This window comes from Podarcis cretensis, assembly GCF_951804945.1.
Source record: "Podarcis cretensis genome assembly, chromosome: 13".
In the NCBI taxonomy this organism is placed as follows: Eukaryota; Metazoa; Chordata; class Lepidosauria; order Squamata; family Lacertidae; genus Podarcis; species Podarcis cretensis.
The window spans coordinates 26,429,105-26,451,745 of NC_137182.1; the positions used below are offsets into that span (position 1 = coordinate 26,429,105).

The window sequence follows — 22,641 nt, forward strand, 5'->3', positions numbered from 1 at the left end:
TAGAAGACATCTGAAGGCAGCCCTGTTTAGGGAAGTTTTTAATGTGTGACATTTTTAATCTTTGTTGGAAGACGCCCAGAGTGGCTGGGGAAACCCAGCCAGATGGGCGAGGTACAAATATATTATTATTATTATTATTATTATTATTATTATTATTATTATTACACCAGTTACATGTTCAGGTTCAATTAAAACATGTGACTGAACTTGCTGTGATATCAGATGATCTCCTGAACTTTTTACCCCCCCTTTTTTTCATTACAATAGGTATTTATTGGCATTAAAACTTGTTCAACAGTCATGCCCTTCCGTCAGAGAACCCCTGGGAAATGCATGTGAGTGGGGAGAGCCAAAGCAGGCTGGCACAAAACGGATACAGGGCCCTGTTCAACCAGGCCAAAGGCCCAGCTAGTCCAACAACATCCCATTCTCACAATGGCTGGCCAGATACTTAGGGGAAGATGGCAAGCTGTGCATGAGTGCAAAGGCGGTCTGCCCCACCTGTGACTGTCTGCGACTGGTTTTCAGAAGCGCACTTCCTCCAAGAGAAGCTGGGCAGTGGCTCAGCCGGTAGAGCATCAGACTCTTAGAATCATAGAATCATAGAGTTGGAAGAGACCACAAGGGCCATCGAGTCCAACCCCCTGCCAAGCAGGAAACACCATCAGAGCACTCCTGACATGTGGTTGTCAAGCCTCTGCTTAAAGACCTCCAAAGAAGGAGACTCCACCACACTCCTTGGCAGCAAATTCCACTGTCGAACAGCTCTTACTGTAAGGAAGTTCTTCCTAATGTTTAGGTGGAATCTTCTTTCTTGTAGTTTGGATCCATTGCTCCGTGTCTGCTTCTCTGGAGCAGCAGAAAACAACCTTTCTCCCTCCTCTATGTGACATCCTTTTATATAGTTGAACATGGCTATCATATCACCCCTTAACCTCCTCTTCTCCAGGCTAAACATGCCCAGCTCCCTTAGCCGTTCCTCATAAGGCATTGTTTCCAGGCCTTTGACCATTTTGGTTGCCCTCCTCTGGACACGTTCCAGTTTGTCAGTGTCCTTCTTGAACTGTGGTGCCCAGAACTGGACACAGTACTCCAGGTGAGGTCTGACCAGAGCAGAATACAGTGGCACTATTACTTCCCTTGATCTAGATGCTATACTCCTATTGATGCAGCCCAGAATTGCATTGGCTTTTTTAGCTGCCGCGTCACACTGTTGGCTCATGTCAAGTTTGTGGTCAACCAAGACTCCTAGATCCTTTTCACATGTACTGCTCTCAAGCCAGGTGTCACCCATCTTGTAGAATACAGTGGCACTATTACTTCCTTTTATATATTTGATATATATATATATATATTATATATCTTAATCTCAGGGTCATGGTTTCGAGCCCCACGTTGAGCAAAAAAATTCCTGCATTGCAGGGGTTTGGACTGGATGGCCTTCGTGGTCTCTCCCAACTCTACAGTTCTATCTCTGCCTTCCTCCCTGTACTGTACACCAAAGAAAAAAATCCCCCGTGTTGCAAAACAGGACACTCAGAATAACAACAAGCAACACATCAGCTTACTATACTTTTTAGCGATAGCTGATCCTTGGCCATTTGATGTATCTTTGGGGACTACAGTCATACCTCGGGTTACAGACGCTTCAGGTTGTGCGTTTTCGGGTTGCGCACCGCGCCGAACCCAGAAGCACCAGAACGGGTTACTTCTGGGTTTCAGCACTTGTGCATGCACAGAAGCGCCCAATCGCGACCCACGCATGCACAGACATGGCGCTGCGGGTTGCGAACGTGCATCCCACACGGATCACATTCACAACCCGAGTGTCCACTGTATTAATTTGCTGATGAAGATTTATCATTCAATCAGTTCGTTATCCTGGAAGAACTGTACTGTCTGCTGCAGTGCTTGGAGCACCCTATTGCAATGTTTGGAGCACCCACCATCTCATGTCTGTAGGATATTGACTGTGGGAAAGGCATTCTGCCTCCGTTTCAGTGATCTTTGACAGTGACTTAGCATCCTACCATTCCTGTTCATGGAACATTTACTTGATTGCTGTTAGTTTGTGACTCCAGGCACATATTATATGTCTTCTGTTTATGAATCTTGAAACAGCATAGTGTTATAAAAATATTGCCAGTATATTATTAGCTGACGTGTTGCTTGCTGCGGTTCAGATTCCTCTCTGTACTGGACAGATGCAACCAGCCATCACCCACCACAACCACCCCAGCCGCCGCCCCGTCTCCAAGGATACAAACCTCTGTTCGTAACTGCTGCTGAACCTCCTTGGCAGCAGCAAGATGCTGCTGCAGCTCCTCCACTTCTGAACCATACTGGAGGAAGAAAGATAACGAGTTATTGCCACCAGGATCATCCACGGTGTCCTTGGGGTTTTGTTTTTTTAAAAAACATTATTTGATTTTACAATTATAAGAATATGGCAATACACATCCATATTTAAAGATTCCTCTGAATCTCTGGACTTCCCACCTTCCTCTCCGTGGGTCCTACTGTCAACCCTTTCTACTGTATATTATTCAGCAGTTCATATTTTGTAACACTCCATTGTCTCCATAGTACAGTTGTACCTTGGAAGTCCGACGGAATCCATTCCAGAAGTCTGACTTCCAAAACGTTCGGAAACCAAGGCGCGGCTTCTGACCGGTTTCCGATTGCCCAGGCGTACCGGAAACAATAGCGGAAGCCCCATCGGATCTTCGGCTTCCAAAAAAATGTTCAAGAACCAGAACACTCACTTCCAGTTTTCGATCGTTCGTGAGCCGGAACTTTCAACACCCAAGGCATTCGGGAGCAGAGACACAACTGTATTTGCTACATTACAAGTGTTATTGCAGTCCTGCTAATGCTTTCATCTGCTTACAGTGGTCTCCAAGATAAATTATAATTCCCGCCCCCACTCTTTGTTAAGGTTTTGGTATTCTTGCACACTCTTTATAAAGACTTGAGGAATGAGACCACCCCTCTTTTATTGTCCATTCCGGGTCGCCCAGCCACTGCCACAGTGTCCTTTCTCTTGGCAGACCAAGATGAGCAGGTGACAGCAAAGGTTGCAAGGTTTTTAGCTGGGGCAATCCGAATAAGATCCACTATTTAACTATTGATTCAAAACCCTAAAATGTATTTTATATAATTGACTTTTCATTTCTATTCTTTGTCTGTTGTATTGTTGTTTTATTGCCATTGCCGACGGCTGGCGCAAATAAAGATTCATTCATTCATTCATTCATTTGGTCTTCTTGGTTCCTGAGCTTCCCAGTCACTTTTGCCATTACGGCATAATCCAAGAGTTTAATTGGTTGGGTTTTTTTAATTAAAGGGAAGTGCTGAACACATTGACGCATCCACTGCAACACAGGGCTGCTCATCTTGACTTCCTAGATATGCTAGGAATGTTCCCTTGTATCACACCCACATCCCTGAGGCGCCCTTGACTTCACAAAGGAGCAGCCTTGTTTCTGGGTGCACTCTGGGTGCCGATTCTGGCCACAACCGGCCCTTTGCTTTATGCTTACCACGCGGCACTTCTGCTGCAGCTCCACAATCTGCGCCAGCAGCTGGCTGATCTCCTCCTGCTGCCGTGCCGTGTCCTCCGTCTTGCGGGCCAGCTCCTCAGAGAGCAGGACCACTTCTCGACTAGCATCCGCTGTAGTAGGAAGAGAGACACAGGATCATTACAACTCAAGAAACACCGGCAGCATGCAATGCACCAGGGCGCAGCTTCCAATATGCCCACAGCAGGATCCAGCAGACCAGAAAGTGGAGCAAAGCTTTCTGCCACCCCAGCCCACTCCACTCATCCTCTGCTACCCCCGTACATGTTTTCTGTCCCACAGAGGTCCAGCTCCGAGGTCCTTCTGGCGGTTCCCTCACTGCAAGAAGTGAGGTTACACGGAACCAGGCAGAGGGACTTCTCAGTAGTGGTACCCTCCCTATGGAATGCCCTCCCATCAGATGTCAAGGAGATAAACAACTATCTGACTTTTAGAAGACATCTGAAGGCAGCCCTGTTTAGGGAAGTTTTTAATGTTTGATGTTTTATTGTGTTTTTAGTATTCTGTTGGGAGCTGCCCAGAGTGGCTAGGAAAACCCAGTCAGATGGGCAGGGTATTAATTATTATGCCCCACCTTCCTTAAGCATCCCTGAAAGTCAGGGACGTCTGTAATCAGAGGTCATTTTAAGCCGCCCTTTCCCACGTCAAAAGCCACCTTCTTTCATATATGCCTCAAGTATTTTTTAGTTATGATGGTACTAGAGGGGGAACATGTATGAATTGTCTCCTTCCACAGAAGGTGGTTGGGATCAGAATCTCACTTTTGGAGTTTGTACACATGCTTTGTGGTGTAGCAGTTAAGACTTGGACCTCGGAGACCAGGGTTCAAATCCCCACTCAGCCATGAATAAAAGCTTGCAGGGTGTGACCCTGAGACAGTCTCTGCCTGTCAGCCTAAACTACCTCACAGGGTTGTTGTGGGGATTCAGTGAAGAGGGGGAGAGTCGTGTGTGTCACCTTGTGCTCCTTTGAGAAATGGTGGGAGATAAATGCATGAATGTGTTTTAATGGAAACTCTTGCTGTGTGCTCCTATGTGTATCTACTCAGAAGCAGAACCACTGAGCTCAAGGGGACTTACTCCCAGGTAAGTGTGTATAGCAGGGATGGGGAACCTTTTTTTGTTTGCTTACACCAAGAGCCATACTCCCCTCTTTGCCAACCCTCCAAGGGCTACATGCCAGAAGAAGGCAGGGCAAGACACATGTGTAAATATGTGGGGGCCCCCTCGCACACACAAACACCTCTCTCTCACACACAGACAAATAATAGAGGACTGTTTTAAAACTTAATTCCAGAGCGGAGGCAGGTCAGAGCAGATACAGAGGACTGGGTTATTCTTTGCCTCCCCACCCCACCAGGAAAACACCCCCCCCCACCAAATACCATCCCTCCAGTCCTGGAATTATGCCTAAAAGTAGCCTTCTATTGTTATTAATGGGGCTTAAATTTCAAGCTCCCTGCCCAAAACTAAGAACCTACAAAATTGCTCCACGCAGTCGATCATCAGCTTCTGCTCCTGTTCCTCATATTCAGAGGTTTCCGTGGCAATGCTTGTGACCTGGGTTCAAAGAGACAGACATATGTAACATTAAGGGGTTATCTTTATGTTACACCAAGACGTTGTGAAAACGTAGCAGCGCTCCGGGAGATAATGCACCTAAAACCTTCTAAGACAGTGGTTCCTGAGCTTTTTTATGCCCCTCATCAACCACTTCAAAATGGCCGGCGGTGTTCGCAGACCAGTTGATGATTTTCCTGCCTATTGTCGCAATCACAATACACCCTGTGCTGGACGCTGCATGATTCTTGCGTTCCAGTTTGGATTCTAGGATTTCAGCTCGGTAATACGACTGAGCGAAAGCATCTGAGCATGTGACGAGTATCTTTCCTTGATTCCCAGACAATTAGATAGAGAAGACAAATCACATACACCTGCAGCCCAGCCCAGCTCAGAATCTCACCTCTGTCCGCAGTTTCTGGTTCTCCTCCTCCAGCCCTTTGAGCTTCTGCTGTAGGGTGTCATACTGAAAACACTGCTGCAGAGAGAGGGCAGATTCATTCCTCCGCAACCTGTGAGGAGGTGGAGGGGAGAGATGTAGTCATGAGAAGAGCAGAGGGGAGGGGAGACAGCAGTGGCCTGAGATGGCTCCTGGAATTAATGTTTCATTTCTAGAAGCAGAGGTACTGCAGGGCTCAATCTCACCCAGGAGCCAGGCCTTCTGACCTGGAGAGTCTTCCATTGGCCTACTCCTAGCTTGGATCTGGCCTGGATACAATCATGGAGTGGTGAAAGAGGCGTTTTGCAGATGGTTGGAGTACCTGGAGCCATCATTACATGCCTTTAGGCACCAGGCAAAAACATTCCTCTTTACCCAGGCATTTAGCCATTAAATAATCTATGGCCTGACTTCTGGTCAAGCCACGGACCCATCGCAAGCGGGACTTTTTCTCGGTAGAGAAAGTCCGGGTTCTCGAGGGTAAAAGGGGGTGCTACAGGGCGCGATAGCCCCCCAAAACCCCTCTGGAGGGAAACCAGAGGGTCAGGATCCCAGTGGAGCCATTTGCAGATCGCCCGGCCGCCAGGTAACTCCGTAATAGGAGCGAAGAGAGCGGCGGGCGGAGAAAGCAGGCACTGGGAAGCCATTGTCTCACCCTCGAGAACGCAGCCCCAGGCTTGCAGGGTGAGTGACCGATTCTCAAAAGCAATCAATCGGAGCCAAACTTGGATTATAATTGGAGTATGAAAGAAAGGCTTTGGAAAAAAAGGAGGAGATAAAAAAGAGGTCAGTTTTGACTGCAATCGGAGAGGAACGCAAGACTACGAGCGGAGCGTGGAGTGGAGGTTGGTAAAACGGCAAGTGGTTTGAACTTCTCCCTCTTAGAGAACTTGTTAAAAGTGAGATAAATTGTTGCAAAAGTAACAAAAAGTTACAGAAAAAGAGGATAACTAAAAGAGGGAGCAGAGGGTAACTATTTTGTGACTTTAAAAGGTCTTTGAGACAACGAACGGTGTGAGCGAAGTAAGAAAGAAAGAAAGTTACTTCTTGGTACTTTCGGTTTTGGAAAAAAACCTGCGCAACGAAATACAGTGGTGCCCTGCAAGACGAACGCCTCGCAAGACGAAAAACCCGCTAGACGAAAGGGTTTTCCGTTTTGGAGGCGCTTCGCAAAACAAATTTCCCTATGGGCTTGCTTCGCAAGACGAAAATGTCTTGCGAGTTCCTGCGGGGTTTTTTCCCTTTCCCCCCCCCTTTTCCTAAGCCCTAAGCCGCTTATCAGCTGATCCACTGATAAGACAGATGGCTCTTCCTGATTTAATTTTGCATTTAATGCAATTAGAGAAAAGCACAGGGGAAATGCTAGCCATTTTTCGGATCTGCTGGCATGAACAGTGTAAACTGCAGAAATTCTGAAGACTCTAGGTGGGGTTTCTTTCTCCTCGTTCTACATTGGATTCGTCTCGCTACATGGAGAGGATGGGCAGGAGGACGGCAGCAGAAATTAAATGGTTTGACTTGTGCAGAAGGTCTCCCCTTCCACCCCAGCTTGAGATACTCACGGAGTGGAGGTGGCAGAGGTCGGCTCGCTCTCCTCTGTGCTGTTGGTGTACAGGTGCAGAAGGTCGTCCCGCATTGATATCTCATGGCGAAGCTGAGCTATCTTGAAGTGGGGAGGGGGAGAGAGAAGAGGCACAATGGGTTCCATGGAAGAAAAAAGCAGAAGTTAAACCTTCTAATCTGAAAGCCCTGCTACCCCTTAACTTCAGATCTTATAGTAGTTCAGAGGTGGGGGTTGCATTCCCTTGTGAACAACTTTCCAGGGAGTGCACACCAGTGGTGTCAGAGGCAAAACTGAGCACAGCAAAGAATCAGAGGGGACTAAAAGGGTCATCTGTTCAAAACCTGTTTAATACAGGAATCTTCTGCCCAGCTTGGAACTTGACCTTGAGATTAACAGGCCAATGCTCTACTGACTGAGCTATACATCCTAACTTCATTGTGGAGGCTACATTCCAGCCATGCAAAGTCAGAAGTTTTAATACACAGAACACCCATCTCTCTATCCAGGCAAGAAAGAGGCCTTATTACAGTTGAAGGACACATTCCAGCCAAGCGAAAGCACTCAAGGAGGGTGCAAAGTAGAGCTGGTGAGGGGCGGGCCCTTAGGGAGAGTCCTAAGGGCTGGAGAGAGAGGCGTGGAGCTCACCTTTGGCCTCTACGCCTGAGGGTCCTCACCCCTGCTGTAAGTTACAGCATTGTTAACCAATGCTAGTTCTACTCAACAGCAGACCCACCGACACAGCCAGCTTAGCTCCATTAATTTCAGTGGTCCTATTCTGAATAAACTTCAGCTGGATGCAGCTCACCGACCGGCTTTTCTCAAACTTGGGTCTCCAGCTGTTGTTGGACTACAACTCCCATCATCCTTAGCTGGCAGGACCAGTGGTCAGGGATGATGGGAGTTGTAGTCCAACAACCGCTGGGGACCCAAGCTTGAGAAGCACCGTCCTATACCCTATGCACCCAACAGCAAAATATTCCCTTCACGCATCCTTCCTGTATTTACTGCTATACACACAACCAGCTCACTTTTTCTCCCAACCCCCAGCATATCTCTCCACTTTCTATTCACCCCAAGTGGGGTGGAGGGACAAACAAACTCCCTGCGTTTCATGTACACATATGTAGTGTCAGCTTCCTCCCTGGTCAGCAACAGACACCGGAAGGGGCTTCCTCACCTCTTCCTTTGCCAATTCAAGCTGTTCTTCCAAGAGTTCATTGCGTTCTGACAGGCTCCGGTTCTGCTTCAGCAGCGATTGTCCGATGCGGGCGGCTAGCTCCAGGTCATGCTCCTTCTGTGTGGATGGGGGGAAAGCACAGGAGCAGTTATAACAGAGCAGGCTTCTCGCCTCCTCCTTCTCCCTTCCCTGCTCCATGCTGCCTGCTGAAATTTGATTCTGAAACATCCACTTTTCAAGAGCTCCTCAGTCCAGTATATCCGAAGGAGTGTCTCCAATCTCATCGTTCTACCCAGACACTGAGGTCCAGCACTGAGGGCCTTCTGGCGGTTCCCTCACTGCGAGAAGTAAAGTTACAGGGAACCAGGCAGAGGGCCTTCTCGGTAGTGGTGCCCACCCTGTGGAACGCCCTCCCATCAGATGTCAAGGAGATAAAGAACTAGCCCACTTTTAGAAGATATCTGAAGGCAACCATCTGACTTTTAGTAGACATCTGAAGGCAGTCCTGTTTCGGGAAGTTTTTAATGTTTGATGCTTTATTGTCTTTTTAATATTTTGTTGAGAGCCGCCCAGAGTGGCTGGGGAAGCCCAGCCAGATGGGTGGGGTATAGATAATAAATTATTATTATTATTATTATTATTATTACTCCCTTCTTGCCCATGCCACTCCAAATCAAGATCCTTCTTGGGGGACTTTTCCTGACTGTTGAATAGCCAGCTGACTTTATCCATCTATTGGGGACAGCCATCACTTCTATTAGTGGGGTAGGAGAGCTGAACATAATGCAAATATATTTCACCTCCGGCAACCAATGTGCCCCTTGGGTTTCATGGGTAGGCTGAGCTGTAGAATCGTAGCAAGAGAGCCCTGTAGTCCAAGCCCCTGCAGTGCAGGAATATTTTGCCCAATGTGGGGTTTGAACCCATGACCCTGAGATTAAGAGTCTCATGCTCTACCAACTGAGCTATGTCAGAGCACTAAGCCTCCTAGATTAAAATATACATCAGAAGGCTTAGCTTGGTCAGAATTGAGTATACACCTCCAGAGTAAACGCTGAATACATTACTTCTGGTAAATGACCCACCATAGCTGCTAGATGGGCATGTGAAAATTTGTGTCCTGGGCTTTTTAGACTCATGTGCTATTTGAAACTAAAGGGGCACATTGATTGCCAGATGTGATTTATTTCTTTTTATATATATTTTATTGGTTTTCCATTTTTAACATTAATATAACATCTTATTTCCTTTTACAAATTTTTAGCTCTACTGAGCCACTCAACTTCCCTCCATCCCATCGTCTGGTTTTTGTATACCTACATCATATTTCCACACATTTCTACCATCTCAATTCTAGCTTTTTCCCTTAATATTATTTTAGTCTTTAAGCACATGTAGAAGCTTCCTTCTATTAAACATTGTGAGGTTTATCTCAATCCTGCTAGTGTCTTTATATGTTTACAATGATTGTCTATATAGTGAATAAATTTACTCCACTCTCTCTGGAACACTTGGTCACTCTGGTTTCGGATTTCCCCCGTTAGCTTGCCAATTCTGCATAGTCCATCATCCTCGTCTGCCATTCTTCAACCGTCGGTAATTCTTGCTGTTTTCACTTTTGGGCTAATAAAGTTCTAGCTGCCATAGTGGCATACATGAACAATTTCTGGTCGACTTTTGGTATTTCCTCTCCTATCATACCCAACAGAAATGCTTCAGGGTTTTTTGGGAAGATATACCTAAACATTTTTTTTAACTCATTATAAATATTTTCCCCAAATAGTTTAACTTTATCGCATGTCCACCACATATGGTAAAAATCCCCTTCTTTAGCATTACATTTCCAACAATTCTTATTTCTCATTCGATACATTTTAGCTAATTTAGGTAAAGGTAAAAGGACCCCTGACCATTAGGTCCAGTCATGGCCGACTCTGGGGTTGCGGCGCTCATCTCGCTTTATTGGCCAAGGGAGCCGGCGTACAGCTTCCGGGTCATGTGGCCAGCATGACTAAGCCGCTTCTGGCAAACCAGAGCAGCGCACGGAAACACCGTTTACCTTCCCGCCAGAGTGGTACCTATTTATCTACTTGCACTTTGACGTGCTTTCGAACTGCTAGGTTGGCAGGAGCAAGGACCAAGCAGCGGGAGCTCACCCCGTCGTGGGGATTCGAACCGCCAACCCTCTGATCAGTAAGTCCTAGGCTCTGTGGTTTAACCCACAGCGCCACCCGCGTCCCCTTAGCTAATTTAGTTGGAGTTAAATACCATCTATACATCATTTTTCTATACATGTATACATTTTTTTCTTTCACCTCTCCTACCCCACTATATGACTTGAACAGGACTTGGCGCAGTGTTTGAGCTGCAAATAGTCAGTAGTAAAGGAAGGTTACCTCTTCTAGGAGGCTGGTGACGGCATCTATGTCATGGTAGGTCTTAGTGATCCTGCTAACCCGCTCAGAACAGAGCACTGTGGGAAAAGAGAGGGGGGGGGGAAAGAGTTAGTTGACATCTGTACATCAATAATCCTGTTAAGGCAGGAAGAACTTAGGGCAGTGTACCTCATGCTACAAAGCATCAAGATCAAAGAACAAAATCCTAAACAAAGTAAATCTGAATTCTATGATTCGTATGAATTATGAACATTAAACATATTTTGCATGCATCTTCTTAAGTTTGCAAAAGTTAGGGCCCCTCAAGATGGCCTGATTGTTCAACATGCACCCTGATTTTTTGTGCATAGCTTACAACGAGGTCAGACCATATCCAGCCTTTACTGAGCATCCGTACGGGGCAGTTACACGATAACGAACATTCATCCTGCATTCGTCCCAATTTGCTTTTGGGGTGTTCGTGTGTCTTTCAGTCAATCGTTCATTCACACACACACCCTATCAGCATTTCCATGCAGCAAATAGTCCGGTCATTTTTTTAAAGTGGGTTTGTTGCACTAGGGCAATAGAGGCCTTCATTATTCCACTTCAAAGGTGCAAACCTGAAGTTTGGAAATGCAGTTATATCCCTCCTGCAAGAAAAAGTGGGTCTTGAGGCACCTTTAATTCATTCAATAATAATAATAAATAAATAAATAAATAAATAAATAAATAATAATAATAATAATAATAATAATAATAATAATTTTTATTTATACCCCCCCAGCCAAGGCTGGGCTCAGGGCAGCTAACAAGCAATAATAAAAACAAGTTGAATGAATACAACTTAAAAACAAGATTAAAATACAACATTAAAATATTGAAACATTAAAATATTAAAATGCAGCATCATCACAGGAGGAGAAAGGAAAAAGAAAAAAGAAAGAGGGGGAGGGAATCAAATTGGGTGCAAGCCAAAGGCCAGGCGGAACAACTCTGTCTTACATGCCCCACGGAAAGAAATCAGATCCTGCAGGGCCCTGGTCTCATGAGGCAGAGCGTTCCACCAGGCCAGAGCCAGTGTTGAAAAGGCCCTGGCTCTGGTTGAAGCTAATCTAACTTCCTTAGGGCCCGGGACCACTAGGGTGTTGCTATTTATGGACCTTGAGGCTCTCCGTAGGGCATACCGGGTGAGGCGGTCCCGTAGGTACGAGGGTCCTAGCCTGAAGCTGCCTTATACCGAATCAGACCATTGTTCCAGTGAGCTCTGCACTGTGGACACTGGCCGGCAGCACCTCTCCAGGATATTAGGCAAGAGGTTGGTCTCTCCTAGCCCTACCTGGAGATACCAGGGATTAAACCTGAGACTTCTGCATGCAAAGCAGTGGCTCAGCTGCTGTGCTATCTATCCCCTTCACCAGAAGAAAGTCTACTGAAAACACACTCACAAACACAAATGATCTTTTTAAAAAAAACAACCTTTGCTTACAGAGCTGTTAGGCATACTGCATACCAGTGTGCCAGTGAGACCCCCAAGACATGTGCCATCTTTACTTGCCCAGGCTTGTTTGATATGTACCCAAGCTGTTGTGGCCAACAGATTTCAGGCAAGGCTGAGGGCCCAATCCACATCCAATGCACTGGGCTCAGAAAAGCCTGTTATCGCTCATCAGAGCAAGCCCTGATACAAGGGTGCCAACTTGAATAAAATATTGGGGGGCAGGTAAGCCCTGCCACATATAATTGATCACATGATGCGGCACACACACACACACACACACACACACACACACACACACACACACCACATTTGAATGGCAATGCCCATCATCTTTAGGGTGGTTCGGCCCCCTCAAATATTTTATTAAGGTAAAGGTAAAGGGACCCCTGACCATTAGGTCCAGTCGTGGCTGACTCTGGGGTTGCGGCGCTCATCTCGCTTTATTGGCCGAGGGAGCCGGTGTACAGCTTCCGGGTCATGTGGCCAGCACGACTAAGCCGCTTCTGGCAAACCAGAGCAGCGCACGGAAACGCCGTTTACCTTCCCGCCAGAGCGGTACCTATTTATCTACTTGCACTTTGACGTGCTTTTGAACTGCTAGGTTGGCAGGAGCAGGGACTGAGCAACAGGAGCTCATCCCGTTGTGGGGATTCGAACCGCTGACCTTCTGATTGGCAAGTCCTAGGCTCTGTGGTTTAACCCACAGGTGGGGACAAAGCCCCCTTAGCCCCTAGGAGTTGGCTCCTATGCCCTGACAGCAACAGCCAAAGTTTGAGGTTCCCTCCACCCCACAAGTCTGAAATTCAGCCCAAATCTGCATTCACACTTACAAAGAAGCAGATGCAAATATAATGCAAATTTGTGCGATGACACAAGTTTTTTAAGAAACTTGCACCATCATCACCCCTGTTCAGCAGGCACCTCCCATACTATTCAAAGCATATGTTTTCAGCCATTATGGACAGAGACTTACAACTAAATCATGAAAGTGGAGATTTGCAGAATGCTGAATTCTGTTGTTAATAATAATCATCATCATCAGTCGTTTTTCGGTGCTGGCATAGAACACACCCAGCCATGAGATAACTTTTATTCCAGGAGGAGGGAACACTCCCCAAAGCTTAGCGCGCAAATTTATTGTGAAAACAATAGAGTCAAGCATTCTGCTAGCATTATGCCAGTATTGTGCCAGCTGCATTGGCTGTCTCATTTGTTTCAACTTAGAAGGTTGATTTTGTCCTTTGAATTATTTTTTAACAACAATAACAGCATATACACACTCACCCCAAACCACATTTCCACCTCTTTAGCCAAGATCATGCATCTCAAAAAAAGGGCTTGTGTCTGTAAAACTTGCACTACAAGAAGCCTGTTTTCTGCAAGGAGTAACATTCACAGACACTCCCACTTTCTCTGTTTGCTTAAAACCACTCAGTGAACCCTCTAGACTACTGGAATTTGAACCCAGGTTTGCCAGATCCTAAGCTTTTTTCCAGGTAACAGTTACCTTGTTCATCCCCCCACATCTGTAACACAACAATGTCAGCTACGTAGGCCAGAAGACTCGCTCCATTTATAAACTGCTCTCTTCCCACTTCCCAACCCACAGTTAACAATATTCACATAGAACGCAAGAAATGCTTCAAAGGTGTTTTTATAATGCAGTGTGTGAAAATGCTCCACTCTAGCCTAAGGGCCAAGTAGATGGTATAAATTGCATTTACTAAATTTGGTTCCTGGCAGGGACAAGTAACGTCCCGTTCTGAAGCAGAAGCGTGTTGGTGTTAAGTGAAATGCACGTTGTCTCGAGCTGGAAAAGAGAAGAAAAGGAAAAACACGGCCAGGCCAAGATGGGATTGAAGGAGACATTTCCGGTGCTCAAACAAGCTACTCTACAGAGTCAATCTTGCCCTATTTAGCCTCTCTCTAAGGGCAGTGTCAGTTCCAATCAGATTTGCATCACTTCCCCCCACACACCTTTTGCCCAAGGCTCCTTAACTAAGGTTGGCTTCATGGTCTTTCTTTGCAAGGGAAAATCTGACATCTCCCAATACAAGAGACTGAAGGAAGTGACCTCTCTCCCCTCTTAAAGCCAGTAACTGTGCAGCAGAGCCACCGAAAGGGACCGGAAACAGGATGTCAATTACAAAATGGTTATCTATAAGTGTGGCGTCTTATGGATGTACAGGGTGGGTTTGATTGAAATCAAATCAATTTAAATCACTACACAGCAAGACTATAGAAAGACTCATTCTTGCTGGTATAATCTTAATATTTACAACCAGATGAAGGTTTCATTTTTGGAATAATAAATTTTCAGAGTAGTTTTTATAGTTATATCAAAAATTGCTGGTTCGGTTATACTATTAGAAATACATTGACATAATTATGAAATGATTGTGAGGTTTAATAAGTTAACTGTTTATATTTGGAGAACTTTTCTTCTGTACTTTACTGGAAGGACAAAAATAATCATTTCCTTAAAAACAATTTAAACAATTTATTTAATTAAAACAATAACATTATAGCATATGTATAATGTACAGTGGTACCTCAGGTTAAGTACTTAATTCATTCCGGAGCTCCATTCTTAACCTGAAACTGTTCTTAACCTGAAGCACCACTTTAGCTAATGGGGCCTCTTGCTGCCGCCGCGCCGCCGGAGCACAATTTCTGTTCTCATCCTGAAGCAAAGTTCTTAACCTGAAGCACTATTTCTGGGTTAGCAGAGTCTGTAACCTGAAGCGTATGTAACCTGAAGCGTATGTAACCCGAGGTACCACTGTATAATGTTTGTTAACTGATGAGTTTTAGCACACATGAAAAACTTAAAACAAATCCTTATTTCCTGCTGAATAGCCTTTGGACGATAATGTAACTTAAATGGAAAACTATCTTTAGAAAGATTTTTCCTCCAAAAGCATTTTATTTCAAAAATCCAATGTAAATAAAAAAAATCTGATGTAAATCAAAAAAATCCTTTTTTTAAAAAAACACATTTATTTTTATCCACCCTGTGGATGTATGTTAATGAGGGACAGGAAGAATTCAACATATGTTTGTCAGAAGAAAACAAAAAGAATATGTTTCCATAATGGCCTCTGTTGGGCTGAAGTGCCTTTATGATGAATGCTTCATCCAATGTGATTCAACCTGTTCTCCAAAATTGTCAGCACAGTAGTAAACTGTTTTGTTTCTAAAAGGCACTCAAGGTCATGCGTGAAGTAGGTAGTTAGGGAACTCTGGAGAAACCTTCTTCACAATGGCGGAGAACTTCCATTATTCTTGGATGTCGGCCATGTTGGATGAAGCTGATGGGGGAACTGTAGCTTGACGGCCTAGATCTAGGCTGTATTAGGAAGCTGCCTTATGCGTAGTTAAACCACTGATCCATCCACCTCAATATTGTCTATATCAAGGATAGTTGTTGTCTTGCTGACATTGGTCTCCTGACTCCCAGCATGACCAATGGCTAGGGGTTATGGCAGCTGGAGTCCAACCACATCTGGAGGAAAACACATTGGCTACCTCCGGTCCATGCAGACTGACAGGAGTGATTCGCTGCCTTGCCTGGAAACGCCAGGGTTCCACCTGAGACGTTATTCAGCCAAACCATGTGATCCACCTCAGAGATACGACCCATCCCACTAGGAAATCAGTTGTAAACAGTTGCCTCTAAATTTCCATTTTGTTCAAGCACAATCTGCTGTAGGTGGGGGAAACAAATATTTCACATTCCACCGGATCAAATCAAGATCTAAGATCCAGGAACCACGTTGCCCTGCGGGGGCTTTTGCCCCTGCAACCGTTCCAACAGGAGTTATGCACTGTGCTAATACAGTGGTACCTCAGGTTAAGTACTTAATTCTTTCCGGAGGTCCATTCTTAACCTGAAACTGTTCTTAACCTGAAGCACCACTTTAGCTAATGGGGCCTCCTGCTGCCGCCGCGCTGCCAGAGCACGATTTCTGTTCTCATCCTGAAGCAAAGTTCTTAACCCAAGGTACTATTTGTGGGTTAGCAGAGTCTGTAACCTGAAGCATATGTAACCTGAGGTACCATTGTAGTCTGAAATAAAGGGAGCAGAGAAATGTCCAAGCAAGGGGACTCCAGAGATCCAGAACGCTCTGAAGGTTTCCCTCAGAGCCACGGTCCCAAATAAGTCCTCCTGCTCACCTCGGCTTCTCACCCGTATGCTGTTGGGTTCAAGAAACTGCAGATCATTGCCCTGCAGAGCTAAGCCTATTTGTTCCCAGCCACAGCCGTCTGACGCAAGAAAAGTAGGTTAGCTGGAACTATCGGAGACGACATCAAATCCCATTATGCACTTCTCGGATGAGGCTGTTACGCAATGGAGTCGGGCCACAGTCAAAGCGGTTATGATCCCTGTCCACTCCCCCACCCAGCCAGGCGGGACGTCCAGTCCTTCCCCGCCCGGCTGCCATTCAAGCCAGCTAACCCCGCCTCCTTTCTTGCGTGCGTGCCTAGTGGCATGTCTGCACAGCGGGGAGACGCCATGATGGTCCTGCCTGCCCGCCTGCCCAGCCCCCTTCGTGCCATACGGGGACCCCCTCCCTTTGGCACCTCATCATCCATGTGAGCCATAATTGGAAATAATTGGAGCATGAATTCCAGCAGAGCAGGGATAAACAAGCCAGCTGCGCAGTTGCCCGTGGCCCTTGTTCACCTAGCTATTCCCGTGCGTAGCCAGCATGGACTTGCAGCTCTACCAAATCCTTCACTTCTGTACCACAAACATAGGAAACAAGTCAGTGTCCAAGATTTTAAGGATTCAGACATTCCAGTCTTTCCGGGTCTAGCATTACAAAATATGCTCCCTTTGAAAACACATCAGGTAGCCTCCTGTTCTAAGCCGTAACATTAAAGTAAGCAGTTCTGACCTACTTTGCAGGGGTGTGGTGAGGATCACTAAGTGCAAGGCATGTGAAGCGCTGTTGCTAGTGCGATTTCCAAAGCTGAAGTCTTTAGGGGCATGTTAATAATATGCTTCACTTTTATCCCCTTCCGTTTTTTGCCCTCCATCAGAAAGGCTGGTTTACACATTATAGCTAGCACATCGAGAGACCCTGTTGTCAAAGGGTGGTTCATTACACGTATCAGGCAGCTTCCATTATTTACTCTAAACATTGGTACACCCCCAGCTTTCAGACATGTCTGCTCCCGACAATTTTGCTATTACAAGTCGCTCCCTTTCTGGTGGGGTTGGTGCACAGGAGAGATAAGACCTGATGAACAAGGACCAGAGTGCTGGCAATACTCGTAATCCATAGATCACAACTCAGTCTGCAGGAGGATGCAGGAATGTTCAATCCCTGGCATCACCAGGTAGCAGTGCTAGAAACTCAGATATGTTAGTTGGCGCCAAATGGTACCTTAAACCTAGGTTACAGTCGCCACAATGGAACGTCCAGGTGCCATTTTGCCTCCCCGCTGGATGAACATTGATAATATTGCTCATTTCCTTTCTATACCTCTTTATATTTTAAGGAACAAATCTCAAAGTGGTTTACAACACATTAAAACATGAAACAAAACAATCCAGAATAAAACTAGTTCAAGCTTCAAGGAAAATATTTCAGGTCCCTAGGTGTCAGTTTTGTTTTCCCAACCGAGGCATCCAGAGATTTTCATGTGGTCACATTTGGACCCATGGCAATTGCAAAATGCACCTGGCAAATTTCGAAAACTGTCCAAACCTGAAAGAAGGGCATGTTTAAGTGATTAATGAATAACATTGTTTTTTAAGCACTTCATCAAGGCTTTTAAACAGGTGAAATCCTTGCAGCCACAGTGGAATATGGCTTCCAATGGGTCCACAGAGCTCAGATCAACAAGTTCAAGTCTTGCCTCCAGGCTAAATCCTTCACACATCCCCCCTGCCCCCGCATACATCACACCAAATAATCTATATAGTACACAGCACAAGATAACGAAACACCATACATTTCAAGCAAGCCAGGACACTTTCAATAGGCTTAGGAATGGCAAGCTGAAAGAAAAATCTGCAGCCCCAAACCCAGAGTCAGTGTGCCGGAAGGAAAATGACTCCCTCACCCCACATAAAGCAGAATTAGAATTCTTAAACATCTAGCAAAACACAGCCATTAGGTCTCCCCAAAAGGAAATCAATTTCTGTTTCAGCATTATTTTAGTTTATTTACAAAACTTCCTTCCCTCCCTTCACTGTCAAATGATCTCAGGGCAGGACACAGCAATAAAACCGACATTTTCTATATATATAAAAAGTAAATCAATGAGCACTAAAACAGAAATATTGTCCTCCTGTCCCTCATTGTAACGGTCCTGAAATACCTTGGAGAGAAAATACCCCCTCAATACTTCAGAAGGAAGATAAATGATCAGTATTTATTTTATCTTTATTGAGCCTTCGGATTAAGACCTTTATTTAGGCCTTAATCCAGGAGCTTAATAGTGATAAATGAAACAATGGGCAGCTACCGTGAGGTAAACTTCAAAATGGAATGGGGGCAGAAGGCATCCTTGATCCCTTTTGCAGCCAGACGGTCAACCCAAATCTCGGCCCACGAAGCAGGTCGACTCGAGACACAAAAGCCCCAAGGAAAAGGAGGAAGCAGGTAGCTGGGAACAGAATTGTTTGGATGTTGGTTTACGTATTTGTGGATATTCCAGATCCTACATAGGTATGAGCATATTGGTTGATCTCATGAACACTGTCCCGAATGATGTTTTAGAAAATAATAACAGTGCAGTGTAGTCTGAGATATATATAGATGATATAAATAGAATAGAATAGAAATAGAAGGCAGCTTACACACACACACAAAAAGAGCAACCAATCTTACAAACACATGCTATCAAATTAGCAGAGAAGGATGGTGCATTAGAGTGAATGAGAGCCTGCCCCACCCACCTGAGTTTGCTCTCAGGCTCAGCCAGCCCCTGCCTGACTGCCTTCTTTCTTGCAACCAATCAGGGGGTGGTGGCAGTAGCTCTGGCGCCCCCTACTGTTGGTCTCCCTGCCTCCCAACCTACCAGTCCCCATTGGCACCAGTTCCACCTTCTCTTCTGATGTACCTGTCCCCAAAGGACACCAGCCAGACCAACTGAAAGCAAGAAGCCAGCTATTAAAAACCTAACAATGATGCTAAACTACTGGAGGTGCACGGGGCCTTGGTCACACCAATGAGCTGCCCCTCTCTTGGCTGATATACTACAATACCTAGCAAACAATGCAGGACATTCAGACAAATTACCCAAGACTTCAACTAGTGAGTTTCCTGGTCTTATTTGCAAGGCTGTTCTACCTTATGCTGCCCAGGGACCATCACGCAATTGGTAGGACACCTGCTTTTTGCAGAGCATTCCTATGAATCATTGAGTGGACATTCCCACCCCCAAGTTTATTAAAAACACATGGGAAAAAATAATATGAAGCCAAGTTCATACAAGCAAGTTCAACGGTTCGGTCATAACCCAACCATGACACTGCATGCGGGAACGAGCCACTGCATTTCAAACTTCAAAGGCGGTGCTCCCCCATCACCTGGAATCCTTTCAACCACAAGATAATTTATTTTCCTACAAGGCAGCCATAAGTGCAGGTGCAGAAAATCTAATGGTGAGTCATCAAGAGAGGCATATGTGAATTCAGCTCTATTGAACTCCCAGCGTCCCATTGAACACATGACAATTTTGTATATGGACACAGAAAAAAAAATTGTATATATATTCAACAATGAAAGGAACCTGCAGTCTGTCCCCAGTTCTCTTGGCAAGTGATCCTGCATAATACATTTTTCTCCCAAAGCCAGGTCTTATTCCTATACAAACATGCATGAAAGAACATATGAGGCCCAGAGATTGTGAAGATCCTCAGACGCCTCATTTATTTTTTAACAGAAAACGGAGCGCCTCCCTTTTCGAAGTCTGTTGTCCTTGATTGCCCTGCTTTTAGAGGACCAATATTCTTCTACAGGAAATGTTGATTAAAACTCTTATTTACAAAACTTCTCTCTCTATAGATCAGGGAACCCTCTGCTCACCTCAAACATTTCATTGTTTTTCACACAAGGGAGACCACCCAGCCCCTCAAAATCACCATGCTTAATTACATTTAAACAAGGGTCTAATAGGAATGCTTCTTTGTCATTTTAATAGAGAGGCAACTCTGAGGGGAAGAAAACAGCTATTCTCCTCCTCCCTCACTCCAAAAAAAAAACACACACTCCCAGAGCTCTTTAAACTATCAGGCCTTGCCCCATTCCTCCCTATGAGTTGCCAGTAAACAGTAATGAATTGCCACACACCCATATAATTTTTGTTTAACTGTCTGCATGGGATCGTAAACTCCAAATATCATGGAGCTTCACTTCCAGCTTTGTTTTGGTGGGTGGTGAAGAGAAAGAAGTGGGAATTAAGATGGAAAAATCTGCAAAGGTCATTTGATCTAATTCACCTGTTGAAAGGCAGGACGGACCATCTACCTACAATGGTGATCCCAGACTCTAGATTTCTCTCTACTCCCAACTAAGGAAGGTGTCAGTGTCACGGTTAGAGTGTCCAACCAGTACCTGGGATACCAGAGTTCAAATCCTGACTCAGCCACTTGGGTGACCTTGAGCCAGGCCTTGTTTCTCTACACAATCTCCCTCACAGGATGGTTGTGAGGCTTAAAACGGGGGGGGGGGGGGGAGAGAGAGAGAGAGAGAGAGAGAGAGAGAGCCAAGTGACCACCTTGCACTCCTTGCAGGAAAAGTGGGATAGGAGTGCAATGCTAAATAAAACAAACAAGACTCAGAGGAGTAAAGTGAGAGTCAGTCGGGACTTCTGGGTTCTTTTCTCAGCCTGAAGAGGCAAGCTCCAACAAACTGGTTTAAACCATCGAGCTGGGAGCCAGCTTTGTCCCTTAAAACTGGCTGTGCTCCTGGGGCCTTCAAGAGCATCCCTGAAAAGCAAAACCAGGGAGGCTATTTCAGCCGTGACAGTGAAGTGGTGGAGAAAGCACACACCTGCATGTGTGTGTCAGGTGGATGATGAAGCCACAGGGGCAGAGCCTGGGTGGGGTTGGGAATGCCAGCCCTACAGAAAGCGGGAAAGAACAGTCACACTTCCTTGATAACCTTCTGGAAGAAAAGTGGGTTACAGGCAGTAACTGCCAGCTTCTCCCAGACACACACCTGCCCCAGCATCTATTGTAGTCAGGTATAGGAGGGTCCAGACACTGCAGCCTCTCTGGGTGGCTGGGATTTGTTGGCCTGCTTTTTAAACGTCTACCACTGTTTTTAGTTTTCCTTTTGCTTTGGTTTCATCTCGCTTTTAATTTCTGCATTGCATTATATTGTAAGTCGCTTTACATTTTGTAAAGGGAGAAAAAAAAGTGATGCGTAAGTCAGTAAGTAAAAGACTAACAGGCAAGCCTTCCAATAACTCTGTTCCATCTCAGGACACAGGTGGATAATTTTTATTTTAACAAAACCAGAAACCCATCGTCTATCCCTACCATATAGCACCTGGGTCCAGGGACAATGCTTTGCTATCTCCCCACCACCACCAAGTCAGGTCGTCTGCTCACAAACATCTTCAGCAGCTCAAAGGAGACTGAAGGTCAGAGACCGCAACATCCATCAGCGAGCCCAAGCCTCGCACCCGCGTTGCCCTCTCTTCCCAACCCTACCTCCCGTTTATCCCCCTGCCTTCTTACCCTCCTCCAGCTCCTGGGATATCAAGTCCGTGTTATCAGCCAGCTCCGTGTTCCCGTTGACTTCGTCGTAAGAGGCAGGGCTGGTCCAGAATTCCATCCCCTGCGAGACCAGCAATTCCCCGACCTCCGTGGGCAACATGAATCTAACAGGAGGACACGAGCCTCTTCCCTTCCTCCCAGCGAGAGGCCAAACAGTTGTGCAAAGCGAGCAGAGGGGCTGCAAACGCGTGTATAAGCGGAACAAACACAACCCACGCTCCCCTCCTGCGCTGTTTTGCAATGCAGCCTCTACTTGCCCCTACCCACCCCTATTTATAGAGTCTGCTGTCCACCTGCTTGGGAAGAGTCCACTGTGGCCTCAACTAATGGGGGGGGGTCTACAGGAGGGAGGGACGGAAATAGACCATTAGCACAGCTCAGAGCATCTCGTCAAAAGAGCGGCGCAAAGCACAGAGGGCGCAGCTTGCTAGATGAGAACCAAAGGCTTGGGTAGTAGAGTTGCAAATGGAAAATGGGGAATGGGCGGGGGACGGGGGGGGGGGAGAGAAGCAGCTAGCCTCCCCCTGTTGTTATGCAGCAGAATGGTCTATCCCACTCCCAGCTCCATCTTTATGCAGTATTTTTTTCTGAATGGGAGGGTGTGGGTTGGTGTGGTTTCAGCTATTTCACCACAGACACGCTTTCTCTCTCTCTTGATCAATTCACCCAAAATAACCACCACATGCTGATTTTGTACTCAGTA

General features: G+C 45.8%; 1 protein-coding gene across 3 annotated transcripts in view; it reads right to left on the reverse strand.

Annotated features, from left to right (window-relative positions):
• LOC307200270 (trafficking kinesin-binding protein 1-like) overlaps positions 1 to 22,383 on the reverse strand; it is a 33,166-nt gene extending 10,783 nt beyond the window's left edge. For 2 of the 3 annotated variants that reach the window (XR_013832358.1, XR_013832359.1), the window contains exons 1-8: positions 21,900 to 22,382; positions 10,717 to 10,793; positions 8,321 to 8,437; positions 7,142 to 7,242; positions 5,544 to 5,652; positions 5,062 to 5,140; positions 3,543 to 3,673; positions 2,268 to 2,342 (exon numbers count right to left, since the gene is read on the reverse strand). Coding sequence is in view for 1 of the 3 variants with exons in the window: in XM_079948709.1 (XP_079804835.1) it covers positions 2,268 to 2,342; positions 3,543 to 3,673; positions 5,062 to 5,140; positions 5,544 to 5,652; positions 7,142 to 7,242; positions 8,321 to 8,437; positions 10,717 to 10,793; positions 21,900 to 22,038 (828 nt within the window). In the remaining 2 variants the exon portion in view is untranslated. Of the gene's footprint in view, positions 1 to 2,267; positions 2,343 to 3,542; positions 3,674 to 5,061; positions 5,141 to 5,543; positions 5,653 to 7,141; positions 7,243 to 8,320; positions 8,438 to 10,716; positions 10,794 to 21,899 lie in introns of all 3 variants that reach the window. The other variant, XM_079948709.1, reaches the window with a different exon arrangement.
• Positions 22,384 to 22,641: the final 258 nt, after the last annotated feature.